The sequence below is a fragment of the Protopterus annectens genome, chromosome 3.part1, assembly GCF_019279795.1.
Source record: "Protopterus annectens isolate FY-2018-M chromosome 3.part1, PAN1.0, whole genome shotgun sequence".
Taxonomy (NCBI): Eukaryota; Metazoa; Chordata; order Ceratodontiformes; family Protopteridae; genus Protopterus; species Protopterus annectens.
The window spans coordinates 1,821,713,785-1,821,740,040 of record NC_056732.1 but is presented as its reverse complement, the minus strand read 5'-3'; the positions used below and the strand labels follow the sequence as shown (position 1 = coordinate 1,821,740,040).

At 36.6% G+C, this 26,256-nt stretch overlaps 1 protein-coding gene across 1 annotated transcript in view; it reads left to right on the top strand.

Annotated features, from left to right (window-relative positions):
• LOC122797886 (zinc finger protein 300-like) overlaps positions 1-8,783 on the top strand; it is a 156,516-nt gene extending 147,733 nt beyond the window's left edge. The window contains exon 5 of the mRNA XM_044066405.1: positions 8,616-8,783. Within this exon, the coding sequence (XP_043922340.1) occupies positions 8,616-8,783 (168 nt within the window). The remainder of the gene's footprint in view (positions 1-8,615) is intronic.
• The last annotated feature ends 17,473 nt before the right edge of the window (positions 8,784-26,256 follow it).

Sequence of the window (26,256 nt, the reverse complement as noted above, 5' to 3'; positions counted from 1 at the left end):
GTCAATTTCATATGCTTAAGTACCAACAACATGTTATGGGATTGCTGAAACAGAAAATGATGTTGATTTCAGAATGTGCAGAAAATAAGGAATTGCAGGAATTATTGCATGCAGCTGAACAAGTTGGAAAGCATACTTTGCAATGTGGTTTTGATTCTTTAGAGACCTCCTGCAGGGCCGCAGTTACTGGATCTGTGATTAGGAGGCATGCCTGGTTAAAGGAACAAAATTTGCCAGATCATGTTAAAGCTAAATTGCTAGATGCACCTTTACAGCATGATTCTCTCTTTGGTATTAAGGCAGAAGAGATTTTAAAGAAAATGGAAGACAAAGCTAAGTCTATGCAAACTGTTAAAGATTTCTTACAAGTGCAGCCACCCAGCTTCAGTAGACACTGGCCTACAAAAAATTGGTCCTTTCCTGTGTCAGACAGAGCTCAAAGGGGCAAATCCAGATGCCCTAAGGGTTCCAGGTACCAGGCTCAAGACTCGTACAGGTCAAAGTAATGGGGCGCATCCACCTCCAAATCTGGAGGAGATAAAGCACAAACCTACAGAAAGCAATCCCAATGACTTCCCTCTGCCTACACCAAGCACTTATCTTTTGACAGCACCAATGGGGGGAAAATTAGCACTTTTTGCTCAAAATTGGCAGTTAATAACCCAGGACAAGTGGATACTAAACATCGTTTCACAAGGATACAGATTCCATTTCCACACTCTGCCAATGACAAATAGTTGGCCAGATCTGCCAAAAAGACAATGGGCAGAGGCACAGAAACAGGTTACGTCCCTCATGGATATGGGGGCCATTCAGACAGTGCCAGAACAGGAAAAAGGTTTTTACTCAAGACTGTTCTTGGTACCCAGAAAGGACAAGGGCTTGCGGCCAATACTGGATTTATTGATTTTGAACACATACCTGGACATTCCAAAATTCAAATGCTCACTTTGCAACAGTTTCTGCCCATGCTGGGCAAGAATGCTTGGCTGGTGACTTTAGACCTAAAAGAGGCATATCTGCATGTCCCAATAAGACAATTGTGCAGAAGATACCTCAGATTCAAGGCTGGCTTAATGCATTACCAATTCTCTGCACTGCCCTTTGGCTTATCTACTGCACCCAGGGTCTTTACAAAGTGCCTGACACCAGTAATTGCATTTTGCAGACAAAGAAGTATTCAGATATATCCTTAATTGGACAACTGTCTTATTCAAGCAGAGAACAAGGACACTCTTCTACGAGACCTGGCATTTGTGAAAAGGCTTCTAACATCCCAAGGGTAAACAATAAACGAAAAGAAATCACAACTGGTACCCTCTCAAAAGATAGCGTGCAAGCTTGAATACAACTTCCCAGATGGCTTACCTCACACCAGACAAACAAAAGCAACTGACTACTTACTTCAAACTAATGGCAACAAAAACACAGTCTTCTGCAAGACAAATTCTGCAGGCTCTGGGCTTCATGGCATCCTGCATCCTACTAATTCCATATGCAAGACTGCATATGAGGAAACTTCAATGTTACCTAAAAAGTTTATAGTCAACATTCACACAGTCTGGAAACAATGATTCCTCTCATCCCCTGCCTGCAACAGGAGTTTTTATGGTGGGCAAAGACCTGTCACCAAAACATGTGATGGCCCTTCACTCTACCCCCTCCCAGCCAAACCTTAACTACAGACGCATCAGATTATACCTGGGGGGCCCACATGGTAGGAAGATGCATTCAGGGCATATGGGCACCAAACCAAATGCATCTACATATCAACCAGAAAGAGATGCTAGCCATTCAAAATGTCTTAACAGCCTTCAAGGACTTACTTCATCCAGGACAACTACTGATAAAGAATGACAGCACCACAGTCATGTGGTATATAAACAAGCAAGGGGGCACACACTCATACCCCCTTTGCAGATTAGCCATGGAACTATGGAACACAGCTTTGACCTACCAAATAAATCTTCAAGCTCAATTCCTGCCAGGAAAACAAAACACTCTGGCAGACGATTTAAGCAGAATCCTTATGGATCCTCATAAGTGGAAACTAAATCCACAGGTCTTCAGCATGATAGCAGAGAAATGGGGGAGCCCAGACATAGACCTATTTGCCTCGCCTCAAAATTATCAACTGAAATGATTCTTGACAAGGACTTATCACAGACAAGCATGGAAAGTGGCTGCCCTGTCCTTCAGTTGGAAAAACCTATCAGTTTATGCCTTTCCTCCTCTGCCTCTTTTACCCAAGGTCCTCCTAAAAGTCAGACAAGAGAAGCCAAAGATGATATTAATTGCCCTGGACTGGCCCCACCAATACTGGTACCCAATCCTAAGGAACTTGTCTCAATACCCAGCTTGGACCTTGCCTCAAAAACCACAACTATTGTCCCAGCAAAACAATCAGATCCTGCACAATCAACTACAGACTCTGAACCTGGCAGCATGGCTAATCCTGTAATCATACAGATGACACCTTTCAGTAAAGCTGTGATGGATGTCATTTTGGAAGCCAGAAGGCCTAGTACTAGAAAATCCTATGCTGACAAATGGAAGATATTCTGTGCTTGGAATCAAGCACAAGGAACTGATACAGCAGACCCGCAAATTACTCCGATATTACACTACTTAACTGAGATGCTTGACAAAGGCCTATCTTTTTCATCAATCAAAATCCATGCCTCTGCCATTTTGGCTCATTACAATACAGAGCCACCAATCTTTTCTCATCCTTTACTAAAGCAGTATCTTAGAGGAGCCAAAAATTTAAGGCCTCCTAGAAGATCACCATTACCTGCATGGGACCTCAATTATGTGTTGAAAAAGCTTACCCTGCTTCCATTTGAACCAGCTGCTACCGCTGATATAAAGTTCTTATCATGGAAGACAGCTCTGTTACTAGCAATTACTTCAGCAAGAAGAGTTTCAGAGCTACAGGCCCTCATGGCTGTAGAGCCTTTTATCATATTTTACCCAGACAGGGTGTCTCTGAGGACAAATTCTACTTTTATGCCTAAGGTCATTTCCAGTGTGGCTCTTAACCAAACAATTCAACAGCCAACTTTTTATCCAAATCTGCAGTACAAAGGGGAGAAAATTCTGCATTCCTTGGACGTACATAGACAGCTAAGATTCTACTTGAGCAGGACTAAATCTCTAAGAAAAACTGAGCAATTACTAGTGTCATGTGCTGCAGGATCAGAAGGAAAGGCTATTTCAAAGCAGACAATTTCAAAGTGCATAAGCAATTGCATCCATTTCTGCTACTTACACCATGGCAAACCAGTGCCCAAGGGCATTAGGTCTCACTCCACCAGGGCTGCAGCTACGTCAGCAGCCTTTCTCAAAGGAGTACCAACCAAGGACATTCTAGAGGCTGCTACTTGGAGTTCTGTTCACACCTTTACAAAGCATTACCATTTGCCTCTCTACTCTAAGTCCAGGGCAGGCTTTGCCACTGCAGTGCTTCAGGGCCTTATAGCCTCACCTAATGCTGTTTAGCTCCAGCCTCCCAACCATAGCTTTGGGATTCTACCCAAATGTAATGACTGCAACAGTGAAACACAAAGAACATAGTACAGTTGTGTACACTTACCATAAATGTAGATGTTCGAGTGTATTCACTGTTGCAGTCCAGGTTACCCTCACGCCATCCCCTGTCATTCTACAGTTTATCTTTCCTTCTCTATCTTCTACAACCTATGTGGTGTATTTGCTTGTAGATGAAGCTAAAGTTTGTATTGATGCATGTATGTATGTGTATATATATATATATATATATATATATATTTAGAATATTGCTACCTTTTTGGGGGGCAACTGACATCGGGGGCAAGAAAAACTAAAGAAAATGGTGTCAGCTGCATGTTTTATACCCCTGATGACCTGACGTCATGGAAGAGAAGACAGCTACCTACGCAGGACCCAAGACTTTGGAATTCAGGCCGACTGAGAGCAACCTGCCAGCAGATTACCCAAATGTAATGACAGCAACAGTGAATACACTCGAACATCTACATTTATGGTAAGTGTACACAACTGTACTTTTCCCTTCATATCCCACGTGATGTGACAAATACTATTTGTCCACTGTCTGAATTGTGACAATTGTCATTCCGAACAATGCCATCCATTTTGCAAAGACTGCCTGACTAATACCATCTGCGATTTTGTTCATTTCATAGGTAGGTACTAGGCTATTGGCCCTAGGGCCTGTATAAGCCTAGCCAAAAAGGTACCCTGGCTTTCGCCACCCAAGAAAATTATTTTCCTGTGCCACTGTCAAGCAGAGCCACAGAAGTGATCTCCGGGGTGAATTTCCTCTTTCCCATCCAATCATCAAGATTTTTCTTGAAGAGTGCTAATGAGGAGCTTTGCTTGATATAGACAGGTAGTTTCTTCCAGAGTATGGGAAGTCTCTGGGACAGGAATCTATCCCTCCAGCATGTTCTGTTTATTGTGGTGACAAGGTTTATGTCCTTAGCAGGTGTAGCTCAGAGGAATTGGGATTTCTTTTAAGTGGAGCATGTCCACCAGCTCTGGGTTTGACATAGCTTTGTATGTTAGGCAGAGATTGCCTCTGAGTAGGCGATAAGCTACAGAGTAAAGCTGGAGTTTTTTGAGAAGCTCTGCATAAGGCATCTGTTTGAGGCTGGTAATCCTCTTTGTGAGGTATTTCTGTGGCCTTTCCAGTTGTTGTAGATGTCTTGTGAGGTACATACCAAAAGGGGTATTGTACTCTATAATGGGTCTAATGAGTTACGAGTAGAGGGGAACAATGACCTCTTTTTTTCTGGATGAGAAACCTTTTTTGATGAGGTGTGCCACGTAGAAGGATTTTCTGACTACTGTGGTGATGTGATTATCACAGGAGAGACTACTGTCCACCTGTGCCCAATGTCTCTTATCATACTTTTAGTGTAAAGTAGACTACCACCTATGTGGTAGTTCATGAGTACAGAGTTTTTGCCAAAGGGGATGACAGTGTACTTTTTGGCATTGACCTTGAGGCCATGGCTTTGACACCAGGCATCTGTCTCAGTGAGGCCCTTTTGTAGGATGTCCACATCATTAGGAGTTTTGTTTATGGCTCCTAGTTTGCAGTCACCTGCGAATTTCATTAGCCAAAAACCTTCTGTGTTAGCCTGTACTTCAGAGAAGTAGATACCAAACAGGAGAGGACCCAGGACTGAACCCTGTGGTACTCCACTTGTCACTACCTGAAGTCAGATTTGGAGTCAGCTACTTTCACAGTGTGGGTTCTGTCAGTGAGCCAGTTGGCAACCCATCTTGTGACAGGGATTTATACCTAGTTTAGTGAGTTTATCTATAATTCCAGAGTGTGGGATAGTGTCGAAAGCCTTGGCGAGATCTAGATAGGCTGTGTTAACCACCTTACCCTCGTCTACAACTTTGGTGACTGCTTCAAAGAATTTTATCAGGTTTAGGAGACATGATCTGCCTTTTACAAACTCGAACTGGGTGGGGTCCAGAATTTGAAGATTACCAATGTCTTTGTTTATAAGTTCCATGGCCTTGCAGACCAGGCTCATTAGGCTAATGGGGCAGTAGTTCCCAGGGTCCGTGGTGGCTGCCCCTTTTGTGGAGTGGGATAATGGTTGCTGTGTGCCATTCAGTGGGCACAAAGCCTGAAGTGAGGCTATGATTGAACATGGTACTTGGGTGGGGTGCCAGTTTGTTCTGTAGTTCATGTAGAACACAGCCTAGGATGTTGTCAGGTCCCATGGATGCTGTGTTCTTGGGTTTGGAGATTGTGGTTTTTACCTGTGCAGCCGTGATTACAGGAACTTTGTATTCTTCTAGTATAGAGATGGGCCCTTTAGGAGGTGAGAGGGGGTAAAGTTAGCACTGAACCTGTCTGCCAGGATGTTGGCAATATCAGTTTGTTGTGTATATTTAGTGCCATTGTGCTGTAACTCAGAGCAGATCTGAGTGTTGCCATTAAGATTCTTGACATAGCTATAGAATGCTTTGTGGTTGTCTTTCGAATCAGTGGCAATTTTGTTTTCATAACTAGCTTTGGAGGATTTTATGAGGGATCTCCGCTTCTTACTGCGGCTGACCAGGGAGTTCCTCCAATTATGGGATTTTACTTTTTTTTGCAACAGTTTCTTTCATCTGTTGTAGAGTTTGTTTATGGCAGGGACCACCAGATTGGCTTCTTTTTTTGGAGGATAGCATCTTGGTCCTGCTGGGGATAGCATGATCCATGCACTCATATAAGTGCTTATAAAGTGCATTTGTGTAACATTCAACAGTCGCACCTCTATTGTCCATCTGCATGGGTGTTTTGAAGTTAGAAGCATGAAGTTGGCTTTGGAGAAATATTTTAAGGTGGTTTCCCTAATGGTGGGTGGGGTTGGGATGTGGATGTCTTGGGTTATTAGCTTGTGGTCAGATCTGACCAATGAGGAATTGACCTCTGGTATGGAACACCGGTCACCCTTGTTGGTAATGACCGGGACTAGGATATTGCTGCCCCTGGTGGAGGTGTGGATAAGTTGATCCAAGGCATTGAAATTAATGAATTCCAGAAAATGTTGAGCAAAAGAGTTGGTACATGAGTAGATTTCCCAGTTAATGGTGAGGTAGTTGAAATCGCCCATTATTAGGGTGTTGGGTTGTACCCTAATATTTTCCAGTGTATCAAGAAATGAGGAGTGGGAATCCTGGGGCATGGTGTGGGATCTGTAGCAAGCTACAATTTGGATTGCAGTCTTGCCCAGAGTTAGGCTGCATTTAGATAATCTCGGATGCATTATGCTGAGCAACTAGCCTGGAGGTGTGGATATCTTTAATGAATATGGACACGCCTCCACCTTTAGTGTTTCAGTCCAGGTTAGGTGGCCGAAAGGTGTGGTATGAATTATAGCCTGGTAATGTAGGGGTGCTCTCTGGAGCCTTGAACCAGGTCTCTGTCACTGCACAGATGTCGATGTTCTCCATTTTAAGGAGTGTCTCGAATTAGTGCATTTTGAGGTTTAGACTTCTAGCATTGAGTAGCATTACCCTCAGATTTTGCTTGCTTGTACCTGTTACGGTGGTGAATTTGTCATTTGAACCTTGCCTAAAAAAGGCACTATAGGGGTGGCAAGAGCCTTATCCAGTATCCAGAATCCCATGGGCGACAGGTGCAGGCCATCTCTGGCAAAGCATCGTGGCTTGTCGATCATGCCATCCCATGCAGACAGATACTGGTCCCCTTAGAATGACACCAGAAGCTTAGCCAATTGTTGAAGTCAATCATTTTGTCCTTGTACTGTGGTATCATTCTAGGTGATGGCAGAATGCTACTCAGGGCTATGGTCATACCTGCCTGGGCGACAAGATCGGAGAGCTCCTCCATGTCTCTTTTCATGGAGTCCAGGGAGGTTCATCTCAGGTCATTCAGACCAACATGGACAATGACAGAGTCATAGCAGTACTTGTTGTGGAGTGAACTGTCTCTCACTCTACTAGAGCTTTTACTGCTTGGTGTGGTGTTTGCACTATAATACTGGAAAATACAGTCAAATACTCAGTTTGCTTGATACCCCAGTAAATGCCCAATAACTGCTGTATGCAAGAGTAGTAGCCCAATTCCACTGGCGTCATCTTTCTACTACAGAAAGTAACTGGATGTAATGATTTTTTCTGTTGTTGCCACCATGTGGTCATTCTTGTAATAGCACCACAGATAATGTTTTCTTTTTTTTCCTGCTGCTGCCTGTAGCACAAATGGCAACTCTGGTGTGGGTGCTATTAATTCTGTAGCTTGTGCTAATTTTACTTTCATTTGTGAAAATGCCTCATCCTCTTGGGGTCTGCACTCTAGAAAGGTGGAGCTCTTCTGTTTTTGTAACATTTTGTAAAGATGAGCAGTCACTGCTGCATAATCCTCTATAAATTCTCCTATTGTAATTCATGATTCTCATGAATTTATGTAGATCTGCTATAGTCAATGGCTTTTCAATTTGTAAAATGCCTTGCACACGTGTAGGGCAAGGAGACCTTCCTGATGGTTTTCTTATAGTACCTAGAAACTTGACTTCATGAGACATAAACTGAATCTTTTCACTTTTACCTTAAACCCTGGCTGCTGTAAAATATAAAAACATTTTAAGAAGCTGTAGATGCTCCTCTACTGTCTCAGACTGGATTAATATGTCATCAGTGTAATGTAACACTGAGCCATCCTTTTCTAAATGTTGCAGGATGGATCCCACTGTCTGGTGGAAGATAACTGAACTGTTTTGAAATCCTTGAGGTAATCTTGTCATGACATATTGTTGATTTTTAAGTGTAAAGGCACATCGTGGCCAATCCTTTTTCCTGAGTGGTACTACAAAAAAGCCATTTGCTAAATCTATTATTGTAAACCACTTGCCTTGTGGCTTAATATGTGCAGACAACTCTAGAAGTCCTGGAATCAAATGTGCTGTAGGAGCTGTGTATTGATTAACCTTCCATAAATCAATAACAAGACAATAGCTCCCATCTTTTTTCTTGACTGGCCAGATTGGTGAATTTGTGGGACTGTTGCCTTTTTGTATAATTCCTTCCTTCCTTTTCCCATTCTGCAGTGCATTTTTCCATATGTTCTTCTGCCTCCCTAGGAATGGGATATTGTTTTTGGAATGGAGGTATATAATCCTGATCACTACCCACCCCTACTTGCATTTTTAGTTTTCCACAATCACTGGGACCGTTGGACTACAGATTTGGGAATTGCTGATGTAAATGCTGCCACACATCCTCGCTGTCCGTATTCACATATCCTGTAGGCTTGTCCGGTTTTTCAGGAAGAGAGATTGCACAGCAACCTACACTTTTCTCTCTCCCTCTTCTTTTTTCCTGTCTACTATTCACAGAATACTGTTAGGCAAGTCAGTCACTATGCCCAAAGGTCTTAGAATGTCCATACTAATAACGGTTGTTGAACAAAATGGATGCATTAAAAATGCACCTTTCCATGTCTGTCCTACTTGGTTAAATTTTATGTCTACATCTTAGCTACTCACTGCATAGCATCCTGTGCCATTAAATGCTGAAATGCAAACCTTTGTATAGGATTTACAGGTAACTGTCTATTTGTGATGGATACTGCTGCTCCTGTGTCTAATAAGACATTTTGCAATAGTGACCCCTCTACCCAGATATCAATCAGTGGTCATCCATCACGACCCCTTTTAAAAGTAGTCAAGAAATATACCAGAGTAGGGGGCTACACAGCTATTGTAAGGAGATCCATTCCTCCTCCCCTTTATTGTCAAATGCAATATGATACACCATGTTTTTGCTTGTGATCTTCCTCTGTGTCTGAGTGATCTACATATTTAGGTTTTTCAATGTTTGTCTTTTCATAACTGCTGCCTAGCCATCCCTTCTGCCTGCTCTACCAACTGTTTTTAATTTACAGGTGAAGCTGCTTGAAAATCTATGGGGCATACATCGCCTTTTCCTGTGTATTGATGGCTCTTATAACCGTCTTTACCAATATTGAAAGGTCTCTGTGCATAGACCTGTTTTTCTGATTTTTCTTGCAAATCTTTTGGTTCTGTTTTTGGAAAAACAACCTGTTCTTCCTTCTTTTTATGCCAAGCTTTGTAATGGTCACAATTTTGTTTAGCATGCCCTTTTTTCTTACAGAAAAAACATGTTGGTAGCTTTTGTTCATTGCCTCCACCTGATCCTGGTGCTACAGACACAGGAACAGGAGCTGGTGGTGGAGATCCAGCTCTACCAGCTGGTGGTTTTTCATACGACCATTTCCTTCCTCTGTTTTTAACTTTTCCAATTACCTCAAATGGCTCACTACCCTCTCCTAATGCAAAGATATGGTTTGAGTATAATGTCCCATCATCGGCCATAGTCCGTACCCTAATTAATTTTTGTATCAAATCAGTGAGGGTATCTGAATTTTTTTTCATAAATGCATTTATATCCCCTGTGACCCCTTTGAATTGTTCTAGAAAGCAGTGTATTAACTGTTTCTCTGTTTCTGGTTTTTGCATGTCCCTGTCTGACCTTTGATATTGGATCTGAAAAGCAAGTCTGAAATGGTCAGCTTGTTCCATTAATTTATCTGAGATGGTGATTTTAAAATTATCTAGCAGCTTAGTTGTGACAGGCTGCCCTTGAGTATATGCCATTAGAACAGCTGTCATACATCCTACTTTAGTGTTTAACTGGTAAGCGTCTTTCTTTAACTGAATGAAAGTTTTAAAACATTTAGGAATAAAAATACAGAAACATCTAAGTAATGCATCTGTCCATACATCAGATCCTGCTGTGTATGATACCCATTCTTCAAATGCAAGCATGTTATAAAAAATGCCTTTTTTATCATTCCACTGTGGTAAGCTTTGTAATAATCTAGACTGTGCATATAGTGGTGCCCTGTTCTATGACTTGTACTAGTTTTGTGCTCTTCAATTCCTTCTTTAACTCTTCTATTTGAAGATTAGCTTGTATTACAAAGAAAAAAATCCAAAACAGCCTAGTAGAAGGCAGGAAACACACCAGCAAAGGTTCCACTGTTTAATTCCACCAAGTAAGACACGAACATATAAAAACTGCAGATTAACGCTCTTGACAAAATCTCCAATGATAAAGACTTCATCAGATAATGCTGAAATTAATAAATTATATGCATTATAAATACTGTTATTTTTCAAAAAGTATCCAATCAGTCGATGTGCATCAAGAAACAACCAATCTGTTACTGCCTATCATGAATATTAAAAACACATATCATTAAAAATAAATGACCCAAAATTTACATATTGTTAATAAAAAATACACTTTTGAAATATAAAATATCCAAGATATATAGAATTGATATTCATATCACAAAAATTGATAGAGTGCAGGAAAATTTTTTCTTTTATATTTGAAAAAAGACTTTTCTATTTAAGATAATGAGACACAAATTCATTGCAAATCATTACTTTTTATGAATGAAAAACACCATCTAGTGGTCAATGCAAATTACAAGTAAAGGTTTTATATTTGTTGTTTGTTGTTTTAAATGTCAGCAGATTTAATTTTGAGTACTGATGTTATTGAAACACTCTCATTTAAGCCTGGTTTTTTTGTAGCATTGAGAAAAATTTGCCACCATAATTCCCTATAGGCTACTCTTTCTTCCCATAAACCTCCCTTAAATCCTTTTGACCTGTTCAATAACAAAAAAGTTGAAAACAGCTTCTTCACACTCTTTTGTATGCCTATACAGGGCATTAGTGTCTTTAGCCTTGGAAATCTCATAATAGTGTTCGTATATTCTCCTCCTCAGGGTACGTTCAGTCTTTCCTATATAGAAGGAATTGCATTTTTTACAAATGCTTATGTAAATTACCCCCTTGGTCTCACAATTATAAAAACCTTTGCTCTTTATTATTATGTTATTCCTACTAGGAATAATTATTTCCATAGCCATAGCGTTGACATATATTGGCATTGGTTGCAATGACCACACTTATAACTACCTTTCTTTTCTTGTCCATCTATTCCATAACTTATTCTATTATGCTTTGATTGGGATTCAAAAATATTCTTTATACTCCTAGAATTTCTATATACAATTTTTGGCATCAAATTATTGATGCCATTTATATCAGTTAAAGCTAAAAATTTTTTCCATTCATTTCTAAATATTTCACTAACTCGAATGTTGGACACATTGTATTCCATAATTAAAGCTTGTTCAAATCCTGGTTCTTTTCACTACAAGTTGTTTTATTTTCTACCATTTGGATAATATTGCTTTGTCCCTTTATTGGCTGAAATTTGGTGTTTCTCCCCATTTCCACCTCATTTCTCAACTTCATTATGAAATTGCTTGGGTAGCCCCTTTCTTCAAACATCCTGGTAAGTAAGTTGCATTCTGTTAAAAATCTTCACTAGCTGGTCATTCTACTACCGTCACAAACTGACCTTTTACAATATTTTTCTTACAGTGTGAGGGGTGTGCGCTAGTGAAGTGAAGGAAGGAGTTGCAAAAGGTTTGCTTCCTAAAGATCTTAGTTGCAAAATCACTTCCTGTCTTGTATATTTCAACATCTAAGTATTGCAACTTCTCCAATGAAAGAGTATATGTAAATTTTAAGAAATCTGTGGAATTGTTGATATAGTCAAAAATTAAATTTGTCTACCCTGCTATCCAAAATATGACTATATCATCCAAATATCGCCGATACAATGTCCAACATTTGTTGTAAATAGAATTGATTATATATTCATCCTCCCACTTAGCTAAAACTGTATCTGCATAAATAGGTCCACAAGCTGCACCCATTGCTGTGCCTTGGACCTGTTGATAGTATTCTCCTTGGAAAGTAAAGAAATTATATCTTAATACCATATCCACTAAACTTATAGTTACACTTTTTCAGCCTGAGTCAATTTTGTATCTCTGTAAACCATTTCTTCAAACATATTAAGGCCTTCTTGGTGTGGTATGCATGAAAAAGATCAACTACGTCCACAGTGACAAATAGTAGGTCTTCATTATATAATTGTGAACCAATGCATCTTAAGAAATCCCAAGAATCTTTCAATATATATGGATTTTCACTACTTATGTGTTTTACCTTATTGTCCACAAATTTTGCTAAGGAAGTGTTTTAGACCCTGCTGCCGAGACAATAGGTCTCAAAGGAGGGTCTTCCGTGATTCTTGTGGACTTTAGGTATTCCAAATATTATTGGTATTCTTGGTTTTGCCACGCAAAAATTCAAAGGTTTTATTGTCTATTGATCCTTCATACAATAAACTATCTAATAAATTGTCAATTTTGCAATATGCTAAATTTATTTCATTAAGTGAGACCAAGGTGTATTTAACAGTATCATTTATTATAGAATTCATTTTCCTTCATATATAATATTTTCCATGAAGACAATACCGCCCTTATCTGGTTTCATTACTCTCAAATCTCTGTTGTTGCTTAAGTCATATAATATTTGATTTTCCTGCTTAGAAAGATTGAATTCCATAACCTTTTCTTCATACAACTTTCTAATTTCGTTTTCCAACATATTATCAAAATTTTTATTTGAGGATGTAAGGGTGGGTTGTATGTACTTCTAATCAAAACTGAATCCTGAGGAGGCAGATTACACTTAATATTTGAATTGGTAGAAGCAAACAAAACACTGAAATTGATTTTCCTTAAGAAAAGCTTCATATCTATAATAGTTTTCACCAATTCACCCTTAACAGAGGGAATAAATTTGAACCCTTTACTTAACAAATGAAAATGTGTTTCAGTAGGAATAATATTGCTGAAATTGTAGATGGTAAAATTTTCAAAAGTATGCTTAGTACCATTAACTTGAATTGTATTATGATGTAACTCAGAATCAGGGTGGGGTGTATTTGGACTAATACCTCCCTCCCCTTCTCCCCTTTTGAAAATTTTGATATCCATCTTGTTTATTATAAGAATTGAACGAATTTCTCCTCAGGGTGGGAATTCACTATCGTATTCTAAATGAACCCCTACCTGACCATCATTTTCATAATTTTCATCCAAGGTATCACCACTATATTTGTAATAATCATTTTCTTAAAGGGTGGTTTGGGATAATGGGTGTTATTCTCATACTGCTTAAATCTCTTTTAATTTACTTATTTTCCTTTCTATGACATCGCTGCATTTCCATTCAATATCATCCTTTACTTTATAGTATTTGTCCCTTTCTTCCCTAATTTGAAAAATAAGATCTCCCTTAATAAGTTGATCTAAAGTCTCTATTTCACTTTGCAACAATTCCTGCACTCTTTTGTTTTCTTGAATAATCAGTTTTAAAACTTGAGACCACATTGGTTAAAAACTTTTAACAATTCCTGATGAAAAAAGAACCTCCTATTACATTATTAGGGTACTTATGTACCCTAAGTCCTTCGAACCACATTTCTATTAATGCACTCATTTAAATATTCATTCTCTATAGTAAGTGTCTTAAATTTCAACATTAATTTATACAATTTGTCCAACTTATTGTGATAGCTTGTGCCATCACTAGAAAAATGTTTTTGTCCGCTTTTAAACTGTATATTGAAAGGCATTTTCAGCCAATCATTAATATCATTTTTCTTCCACGAGTTGTGGAAAGAATAATTCACAGTACCTTTGCTCCTATTGGCGTTTGTGGGGTTATCCGAGTATCGCTGGCTTCAGCCAGCAAAGAAGTAGATCCATTTTCAGGTTCCAAACCATTGGCGTCTTAGCGGATTGAATGTTTCAGCATAAAGTTGTTCCCTTCTAAGTCGCTGTGTGTAAGAGCACTTTTCTTTCGATTTGGCTCATTGACCATTCGGTCCGTTCAGTCCTTTCCAATCCATTGGTAACCTCTCCCCTTGCTTCCGCATAGCGCCTGGCATAATGGCCAAAGGTCAATAAGCTGCGTTAATTGACCTATCAGTCTCCGTGATTCCCCATCTCTTCCTTTCCTCCTTCCATCAAGGTTGCAAAACACGAAACCAGTAAGTGTAGAAAATGACCAAAACCAAGAAAAATCCAAAACAGCCTAGTAGAAGGCAGGAAACACACCAGCAAAGGTTCCACTGTTTAATTCCACCAAGTAAGACACGAACATATAAAACTGCAGATTAACGCTCTTGACAAAATTGCCCAATGATAAAGACTTCATCAGATAATGCTGAAATTAATAAATTATATGCATTATAAATACTGTTATTTTTCAAAAGTATCCAATCAGTCGATGTGCATCAAGAAACAACCAATCTGTTACTGCCTATCATGAATATTAAAACACATATCATTAAAAATAAATGACCCAAAATTTACATATTGTTAATAAAAATACACTTTTGAAATATAAAATATCCAAGATATATAGAATTGATATTCATATCACAAAAATTGATAGAGTGCAGGAAAAAATTTTTCTTTTATATTTGAAAAAGACTTTTCTATTTAAGATAATGAGACACAAATTCATTGCAAATCATTACTTTTTATGAATGAAAAACACCATCTAGTGGTCGAATGCAAATTACAAGTAAAGGTTTTATATTTGTTGTTTGTTGTTTTAAATGTCAGCAGATTTAATTTTGAGTACTGATGTTATTGAAACACTCTCATTTAAGCCTGGTTTTTGTAGCATTGAGAAAAATTTGCCACCATAATTCCCTATAGGCTACTCTTTCTTCCCATAAACCTCCCTTAAATCCTTTTGACCTGTTCAATAACAAAAGTTGAAAACAGCTTCTTCACACTCTTTTGTATGCCTATACAGGGCATTAGTGTCTTTAGCCTTGGAAATCTCATAATAGTGTTTATATTCTCCTCCTCAGGGTAATGCCAGTCTTTCCTATATAGAAGGAATTGCATTTTTACAAATGCTTATGTAAATTACCCCTTGGTCTCACAATTATAAAACCTTTGCTCTTTATTATTATGTTATTCCTACTAGGAATAATTATTTCCATATTCCGTGGCTTGACATATATTGGCATTGGTTGCAATGTCCACACTTATAACTACCTTTCTTTTCTTGTCCATCTATTCCATAACTTATTCTATTATGCTTTGATTGGGATTCAAAAATATTCTTTATACTCCTAGAATTTCTATATACAATTTTTGGCATCAAATTATTGATGCCATTTATATCAGTTAAAGCTAAAAATTTTTCCATTCATTTCTAAATATTTCACTAACTCGAATGTTGGACACATTGTATTCCATAATTAAAGCTTGTTCAAATCCTGGTTCTTTTCACTACAAGTTGTTTTATTTTCTACCATTTGGATAATATTGCTTTGTCCCTTTATTGGCTGAAATTTGGTGTTTCTCCCATTTCCACCTCATTTCTCAACTTCATTATGAAATTGCTTGGGTAGCCTTTCTTCAAACATCCTGGTAAGTAAGTTGCATTCTGCCAAAAATCTTCACTAGCTGGTCATTCTACTACCCCTCACAAACTGACCCTTTACAATATTTTTCTTACAGTGTGAGGGGTGTGCGCTAGTGAAGTGAAGGAAGGAGTTGCAAAAGGTTTGCTTCCTAAAGATCTTAGTTGCAAAATCACTTCCTGTCTTGTATATTTCAACATCTAAGTATTGCAACTTCTCCAATGAAAGAGTATATGTAAATTTTAAGAAATCTGTGGAATTGTTGATATAGTCAAAAATTAAAATTTGTCTACCCTGCTATCCAAAATATGACTATATCATCCAAATATCATACAATGTCCAACATTTGTTGTAAATAGAATTGATTATATATTCATCCTCCCACTTAGCTAAAACTGTATCTGCATAAATAGGTCCACAAGCTGCACCCATTGCTGTGCCTTGGACCTGTTGATAGTATTCTCCTTGGAAAGTAAAGAAATTATATCTTAATACCATATCCACTAAACTTATAGTTACACTTTTTCAGCCTGAGTCAATTTTGTATCTCTGTAAACCATTTCTTCAAACATATTAAGGCCTTCTTGGTGTGGTATGCATGAAAAAGATCAACTACGTCCACAGTGACAAATAGTAGGTCTTCATTATATAATTGTGAACCAATGCATCTTAAGAAATCCCAAGAATCTTTCAATATATATGGATTTTCACTACTTATGTGTTTTACCTTATTGTCCACAAATTTTGCTAAGGGAAGTGTTTTAGACCCTGCTGCCGAGACAATAGGTCTCAAAGGAGGGTCTTCCGCATTCTTGTGGACTTTAGGTATTCCAAATATTATTGGTATTCTTGGTTTTAAAATTCAAAGGTTTTATTGTCTATTGATCCTTCATACAATAAACTATCTAATAAATTGTCAATTTTGCAATATGCTAAATTTATTTCATTAAGTGAGACCAAGGTGTATTTAACAGTATCATTTATTATAGAATTCATTTTTCCTTCATATATAATATTTTCCATGAAGACAATACCGTCCTCCCTATCTGGTTTCATTACTCTCAAATCTCTGTTGTTGCTTAAGTCATATAATATTTGATTTTCCTGCTTAGAAAGATTGAATTCCATAACCTTTTCTTCATACAACTTTCTAATTTCGTTTTCCAACATATTATCAAAATTTTTATTTGAGGATGTAAGGGTGGGTTGTATGTACTTCTACGAATCAAAACTGAATCCTGAGGAGGCAGATTACACTTAATATTTGAATTGGTAGAAGCAAACAAAACACTGAAATTGATTTTCCTTAAGAAAAGCTTCATATCTATAATAGTTTTCACCAATTCACCCTTAACAGAGGGAATAAATTTGAACCCTTTACTTAACAAATGAAAATGTGTTTCAGTAGGAATAATATTGCTGAAATTGTAGATGGTAAAATTTTCAAAAGTATGCTTAGTACCATTAACTTGAATTGTATTATGATGTAACTCAGAATCAGGGGTGGGGTGTATTTGGACTAATACCTCCCCCCCCTTTTTTGAAAATTTTGATATCCATCTTGTTTATTATAAGAATTGAACGAATTTCTCCTCAGGGGTGGGAATTCACTATCGTATTCTAAATGAACCCCTACCTGACCATCATTTTCATAATTTTCATCCAAGGTATCACCACTATATTTGTAATAATCATTTTTCTTAAAGGGTGGTTTGGGATAATGGGTGTTATTCTCATACTCGTTTAAATCTCTTTTTAATTTACTTATTTTCCTTTCTATGACATCGCTGCATTTCCATTCAATATCATCCTTTACTTTATAGTATTTGTCCCTTTCTTCCCTAATTTGAAAAATAAGATCTCCCTTAATAAGTTGATCTAAAGTCTCTATTTCACTTTGCAACAATTCCTGCACTCTTTTGTTTTCTTGAATAATCAGTTTTAAAACTTCGAGACCACATTGGTTAAAAACTTTTAACAATTCCTGATGAAAAAAAGAACCTCCTATTACATTATTAGGGTACTTATGTACCCTAAGTCCTTTCGGAACCACATTTCTATTAATGCACTCATTTAAATATTCATTCTCTATAGTAAGTGTCTTAAATTTCAACATTAATTTATACAATTTGTCCAACAAAGGGGCTACCCAAGCAATTTCATAATGAAGTTGAGAAATGAGGTGGAAATGGGGAGAAACACCAAATTTCAGCCAATAAAGGGACAAAGCAATATTATCCAAATGGTAGAAAATAAAACAACTTGTAGTGAAAAAGAACCAGGATTTGAACAAGCTTTAATTATGGAATACAATGTGTCCAACATTCGAGTTAGTGAAATATTTAGAAATGAATGGAAAAAATTTTTAGCTTTAACTGATATAAATGGCATCAATAATTTGATGCCAAAAATTGTATATAGAAATTCTAGGAGTATAAAGAATATTCTTGAATCCCAATCAAAGCATAATAGAATAAGTTATGGAATAGATGGACAAGAAAAGAAAGGTAGTTATAAGTGTGGTCATTGCAACCAATGCCAATATATGTCAAACGCTACGGAAATAATTATTCCTAGTAGGAATAACATAATAATAAAGAGCAAAGGTTTTTATAATTGTGAGACCAAGGGGGTAATTTACATAAGCATTTGTAAAAATGCAATTCCTTCTATATAGGAAAGACTGAACGCCTGAGGAGGAGAATATACGAACACTATTATGAGATTTCCAAGGCTAAAGACACTAATGCCCTGTATAGGCATACAAAAGAGTGTGAAGAAGCTGTTTTCAACTTTTTTGTTATTGAACAGGTCAAAAAGGATTTAAGGGGAGGTTTATGGGAAGAAAGAGTAGCCTATAGGGAATTATGGTGGCAAATTTTTCTCAATGCTACAAAAAAACCAGGCTTAAATGAGAGTGTTTCAATAACATCAGTACTCAAAATTAAATCTGCTGACATTTAAAAACAACAAACAACAAATATAAAACCTTTACTTGTAATTTGCATTCGCGACCACTAGATGGTGTTTTTCATTCATAAAAAGTAATGATTTGCAATGAATTTGTGTCTCATTATCTTAAATAGAAAAGTCTTTTTTCAAATATAAAAGAAAAATTTTTTTTCCTGCACTCTATCAATTTTTGTGATATGAATATCAATTCTATATATCTTGGATATTTTATATTTCAAAAGTGTATTTTTTATTAACAATATGTAAATTTTGGGTCATTTATTTTTAATGATATGTGTTTTTAATATTCATGATAGGCAGTAACAGATTGGTTGTTTCTTGATGCACATCGACTGATTGGATACTTTTTGAAAAATAACAGTATTTATAATGCATATAATTTATTAATTTCAGCATTATCTGATGAAGTCTTTATCATTGGAGACGAAAACGCAATTTTGTCAAGAGCGTTAATCTGCAGTTTTTATATGTTCGTGTCTTACTTGGTGGAATTAAACAGTGGAACCTTTGCTGGTGTGTTTCCTGCCTTCTACTAGGCTGTTTTGGATTTTTTTCTTGGTTTTTGGTCATTTTTCTACACTTACTGGTTTCGTGTTTTGCAACCTTGATGGAAGGAGGAACGCCAAAGGAAGAGATGGGGGAATCACGGAGACTGATAGGTCAATTAACGCAGCTTATTGACCTTTTGACGCCATTATGCCAGACGCTATGCCGGAAGCAAGGGGAGAGGTTACCAATGGATTGGTAAGGACTGAACGGACCGAATGGTCAATGGGTGCCAAATCGAAAAGCGTCGCAAAAGTGCTCTTACACACAGCGACTTAGAAGGGGAACAACTTTATGCTGAAACATTCAATCCGCTAAGACGCCAATGGTTTTGGCAACGGAACCTGAAAATGGATCTACTTCTTTGCTGGCTGAAGCCAGCGATACTCGGATAACCCCACAAACGCCAATAGGAGCAAAGGTACTGTGAATTATTCTTTCCACAACTCGTGGAAGAAAAATGATATTAATGATTGGCTGAAAATGCCTTTCAATATACAGTTTAAAAGCGGACAAAAACATTTTTCTAGTGATGGCACAAGCTATCACAATAAGTTGGACAAATTGTATAAATTAATGTTGAAATTTAAGACACTTACTATAGAGAATGAATATTTAAATGAGTGCATTAATAGAAATGTGGTTCGAAGGACTTAGGGTACATAAGTACCCTAATAATGTAATAGGAGGTTCTTTTTTCATCAGGAATTGTTAAAAGTTTTAACCAATGTGGTCTCGAAGTTTTAAAATTGATTATTCAAGAAAACAAAAGAGTGCAGGAATTGTTGCAAAGTGAAATAGAGACTTTAGATGAACTTATTAAGGGAGATCTTATTTTTCAAATTAGGGAAGAAAGGGACAAATACTACAAAGTAAAGGATGATATTGAATGGAAATGCAGCGATGTCATAGAAAGGAAAATAAGTAAATTAAAAAGAGATTTAAATGAGTATGAGAATAACACCCACTATCCCAAACCACCCTTTAAGAAAAATGATTATTACAAATATAGTGTTGATACCTTGGATGAAAATTATGAAAATGATGGTCAGGTAGGGGTTCATTTAGAATACGATAGTGAATTCCCACCCCTGAGGAGAAATTCGTTCAATTCTTATAATAAACAAGATGGATATCAAAATTTTCAAAAAAGGGGGGGGAGAAGGGGGGGGGTATTAGTCCAAATACACCCCACCCCTGATTCTGAGTTACATCATAATACAATTCAAGTTAATGGTACTAAGCATACTTTTGAAAATTTTACCATCTACAATTTCAGCAATATTATTCCTACTGAAACACATTTTCATTTGTTAAGTAAAGGGTTCAAATTTATTCCCTCTGTTAAGGGTGAATTGGTGAAAACTATTATAGATATGAAGCTTTTCTTAAGGAAAATCAATTTCAGTGTTTTGTTTGCTTCTACCAATTCAAATATTAAGTGTAATCTGCCTCCTCAGGATTCAGTTTTGATTCAGAGAAGTACATACAACCCACCCTTACATCCTCAAATAAAAATTTTGATAATATGTTGGAAAACGAAATTAGAAAGTTGTATGAAGAAAAGGTTATGGAATTCAATCTTTCTAAGCAGGAAAATCAAATATTATATGACTTAAGCAACAACAGAGATTTGAGAGTAATGAAACCAGATAAGGGGGTATTGTCTTCATGGAAAATATTATATATGAAGGAAAAATGAATTCTATAATAAATGATACTGTTAAATACACCTTGGTCTCACTTAATGAAATAAATTTAGCATATTGCAAAATTGACAATTTATTAGATAGTTTATTGTATGAAGGATCAATAGACAATAAAACCTTTGATTTTTGGACGTGGCAAAACCAAGAATACCAATAATATTTGGAATACCTAAAGTCCACAAGAATGCGGAAGACCCTCCTTTGAGACCTATTGTCTCGCAGCAGGGTCTAAAACACTTCCCTTAGCAAAATTTGTGGACAATAAGGTAAAACACATAAGTAGTGAAAATCCATATATATTGAAAGATTCTTGGGATTTCTTAAGATGCATTGGTTCACAATTATATAATGAAGACCTACTATTTGTCACTGTGGACGTAGTTGATCTTTTTCATGCATACCACACCAAGAAGGCCTTAATATGTTTGAAGAAATGGTTTACAGAGATACAAAATTGACTCAGGCTGAAAAAGTGTAACTATAAGTTTAGTGGATATGGTATTAAGATATAATTTCTTTACTTTCCAAGGAGAATACTATCAACAGGTCCAAGGCACAGCAATGGGTGCAGCTTGTGGACCTATTTATGCAGATACAGTTTTAGCTAAGTGGGAGGATGAATATATAATCAATTCTATTTACAACAAATGTTGGACATTGTATCGGCGATATTTGGATGATATAGTCATATTTTGGATAGCAGGGTAGACAAATTTTACGAATTTTTGACTATATCAACAATTCCACAGATTTCTTAAAATTTACATATACTCTTTCATTGGAGAAGTTGCAATACTTAGATGTTGAAATATACAAGACAGGAAGTGATTTTGCAACTAAGATCTTTAGGAAGCAAACCTTTTGCAACTCCTTCCTTCACTTCACTAGCACACCCCTCACACTGTAAGAAAAATATTGTAAAAGGTCAGTTTGTGAGGGGTAGTAGAATGACCAGCTAGTGAAGATTTTTGGCAGAATGCAACTTACTTACCAGGATGTTTGAAGAAAGGCTACCCAAGCAATTTCATAATGAAGTTGAGAAATGAGGTGGAAATGGGGAGAAACACCAAATTTCAGCCAATAAAGGGACAAAGCAATATTATCCAAATGGTAGAAAATAAAACAACTTGTAGTGAAAAAGAACCAGGATTTGAACAAGCTTTAATTATGGAATACAATGTGTCCAACATTCGAGTTAGTGAAATATTTAGAAATGAATGGAAAAAATTTTTAGCTTTAACTGATATAAATGGCATCAATAATTTGATGCCAAAAATTGTATATAGAAATTCTAGGAGTATAAAGAATATTTTTGAATCCCAATCAAAGCATAATAGAATAAGTTATGGAATAGATGGACAAGAAAAGAAAGGTAGTTATAAGTGTGGTCATTGCAACCAATGCCAATATATGTCAAACGCTACGGAAATAATTATTCCTAGTAGGAATAACATAATAATAAAGAGCAAAGGTTTTTATAATTGTGAGACCAAGGGGGTAATTTACATAAGCATTTGTAAAAATGCAATTCCTTCTATATAGGAAAGACTGAACGCATTCTGAGGAGGAGAATATACTAACACTATTATGAGATTTCCAAGGCTAAAGACACTAATGCCCTGTATAGGCATACAAAAGAGTGTGAAGAAGCTGTTTTCAACTTTTTGTTATTGAACAGGTCAAAAGGATTTAAGGGAGGTTTATGGGAAGAAAGAGTAGCCTATAGGGAATTATGGTGGCAAATTTTTCTCAATGCTACAAAAAAACCAGGCTTAAATGAGAGTGTTTCAATAACATCAGTACTCAAAATTAAATCTGCTGACATTTAAAAACAACAAACAACAAATATAAAACCTTTACTTGTAATTTGCATTCATGACCACTAGATGGTGTTTTTCATTCATAAAAAGTAATGATTTGCAATGAATTTGTGTCTCATTATCTTAAATAGAAAAGTCTTTTTTCAAATATAAAAGAAAAAAAATTTTTTTCCTGCACTCTATCAATTTTTGTGATATGAATATCAATTCTATATATCTTGGATATTTTATATTTTAAAAGTGTATTTTTTATTAACAATATGTAAATTTTGGGTCATTTATTTTTAATGATATGTGTTTTTAATATTCATGATAGGCAGTAACAGATTGGTTGTTTCTTGATGCACATCGACTGATTGGATACTTTTTGAAAAATAACAGTATTTATAATGCATATAATTTATTAATTTCAGCATTATCTGATGAAGTCTTTATCATTGGAGACGAAAACGCAATTTTGTCAAGAGCGTTAATCTGCAGTTTTTATATGTTCGTGTCTTACTTGGTGGAATTAAACAGTGGAACCTTTGCTGGTGTGTTTCCTGCCTTCTACTAGGCTGTTTTGGATTTTTTTCTTGGTTTTTGGTCATTTTTCTACACTTACTTGTATTACAAAGACATGCATCTGGAGCATTTCTCCCCCAGCCTCCACTGAAAATTGGCTCGTTCCAAGTCGGACTTTCCTGGTTAACAAATGTAAAATAAAATAAAAATAAAATAAATAAAAAATAAATTAGTTTATCCTGAACATCACTAACCAGATTTGCTTTATCATATAACTGCTGCTTAAGAGCTGATATTTCCTTTTGTAGTTCTTTACAGGTTTTATGATACTTTTTAGTAGACTCTTCTGTTGATTGTAGGGCCCCAATGCACTTTTGACAGAGGTCTTGTATATCACTTCTGAACTTTTTGACCTCACCTTGTCTGTCTCTTAGAAATGTGTTAAATTCTTCTGTTAAATGATCCAGAACCTTGCTCCTATCCTCGTCTGTTTTGTGTTGAGCAGTGGCTTCATTCCACTGTTGTACATATTTTTTAAAGGGTGTAACAGGATCTATAGAGGATTCTGTCAATAATAGATTTGACTGCTGTTCTAACTCTGATATTAATGCAGTAACAGAACACAATTGTTTAATATCTGGATATAACATAAGCATTTTACCTTTTGTTGGTTCATCACTATTAACAAGTATGTCTTTACAAAACCTTTGAACTATAGCCTGCACTGTATTTTTATGGCATTGCACACAAAAAGCAGGTTCAGATGATTCACACAATAAATATTTACTATGAAATGCTTCATTTTTTGTTTCAGATACCAATCAAATGTTACAACCCATTTACATAATGCATGTACATCAACTTGCCCTAATAAGGTTTTACACTTGCTACTGTTCTGAATATACCGGCATTGCATTTTTTCCCATAATTTATCTGGCTGGTCTGAGACATTAAGCGTAAAGCTTTTTTTTTTTTTTTTTATATACATTTACTGCTATACTCCGTAATAGTTCTATGTGACACAGAAAAAAGTCTTAGAGAGAACAGGTGATCAGGCTGTTATTGCAGATGTCTGGACATTTTTCTGCAGTTACTCAAGAAGCTGGTGAAACAAAGTTGGCAGTGGATGACTTTGTAGTTTATGTGCTCACCTTTCTTGAAGAATTTATGGCACTGTGATTTTCCTGCACTGCAGTCTCACTTCTGATTCTGACATCTGAGAAACTGTACGGCTATGAGCTGTAGAAGTTGTAGAAAACTGAAGTACTCAACATAAATTTTAGTTACTGTGCTCTTACTGGAGTGACCTTATACAAGGCATCACATCACGGCAGGGTCAACATTAAAAAAATTTCTGAAAGAAAGTGCTGCTGTGCTGAACTGGAACTGGAACTGGAACCAAAGTCTTCTTAAGACACAAAGTCTTGCTGACTGTACTGGAACTTCTGAATCAAAGTCTGGTTAACACAGAGTTTTGCATAACTGTATTTGCAGTTTGTTTAAACACAGAGCCTTGCAACTTGCACTAATAAGAAAATATAACTTGCAACACAATGCTATTTCACTGTAAGCACAGTTACTAATAAAGAACTTATTTTTGTAACAAACGACACATACTCTTCTGTTAGTTTGTAACATAAAGGTACCAAGACTTTACTCTTGATTGGTATGGAAGATTATAACTGCCTCTGCAATACAATACCTCTGAACAAGTGTGTTCCTACCAAATACCTCTAACATAGCTGAATTCTAACAGTCTACTTATACAGTTTTTCTCACACACTTAAGATCCTGTTTTTCTTTTGGTATATATTTTTTGGCTTTGTAGGAAACATCTGTTCTGCTGATGCTTTTCTTTTTAGACTTGTTTTCAGGAAATGTTTTGTAATAGACTTTCCTGTTGTCCTTCTGTGAAACCCTTTAAACACTTTTGCTGATGTCAGAATCAGAAATTGTTTTTCTGCTGATTTTACAAAAACATGTCCTTTAACAGAAGTCAGAAAGGAATTATCTGTAAGAATACGGCAAACGGTTGTGCTGCTGATATTAATATTTTTGAGGAACTTAAACTATGGGGGAACATGTTTTTTGAGGGAACAGCTTTGTAAAAGCTCACGTATTGCTGAGTTTACAAAAAAGCATGTCTATTAATAGATACAGTCAGAGCTATGTCACACTAGAGTATGGATGCTCATTACATATTGCTAAGTTCTATTTCTACATTTAAGCAAGCTTTATTGTATGCCTCATTCATTTTGCATTTTTATACCAGAATTGATTTTCACGTTTATTGTTTAACACACTTAACAGCCATAATGATTCAACAGCCTCAGATTTACATTAAACGGGCAAATCAGAAATGCACCCTTCTCAGACAACAGTTTTCTATGGGGCACTCTGTGCCACAAACCTCTGCAAGAGCATTCCTTCCCATGGAGAAAGAACATTTTCTGCTCAGTCAATTATGTACTGTGATGGAAAAAATGTTGGCAACCAGATAGTAGGGGGTCCTGGGCCTCATGGCATCTAGCATCTTCATGGTCCCCCTAGCTTAATTACACATCTGGAATCTACAGTAGTTCCTAAGGGGCACAAGAGATCAACAGGTGGACCCCTTGGAAGCTACCATACCTGTTCTTCTTTGTATCAAAAAGGGAACTCGATTAATTGATGGCACAGACCATAAAAATGAATTACCTTCAGACTAACTGTTCCAAACTAGATGCTGATTACAGATGTCTCCGAACTGGCTTGGGTGCCCACATCCTGAATCTTAAAGTGCAAGAAAACTGGGCATTTCAAGAGGGCATCCAGTACGT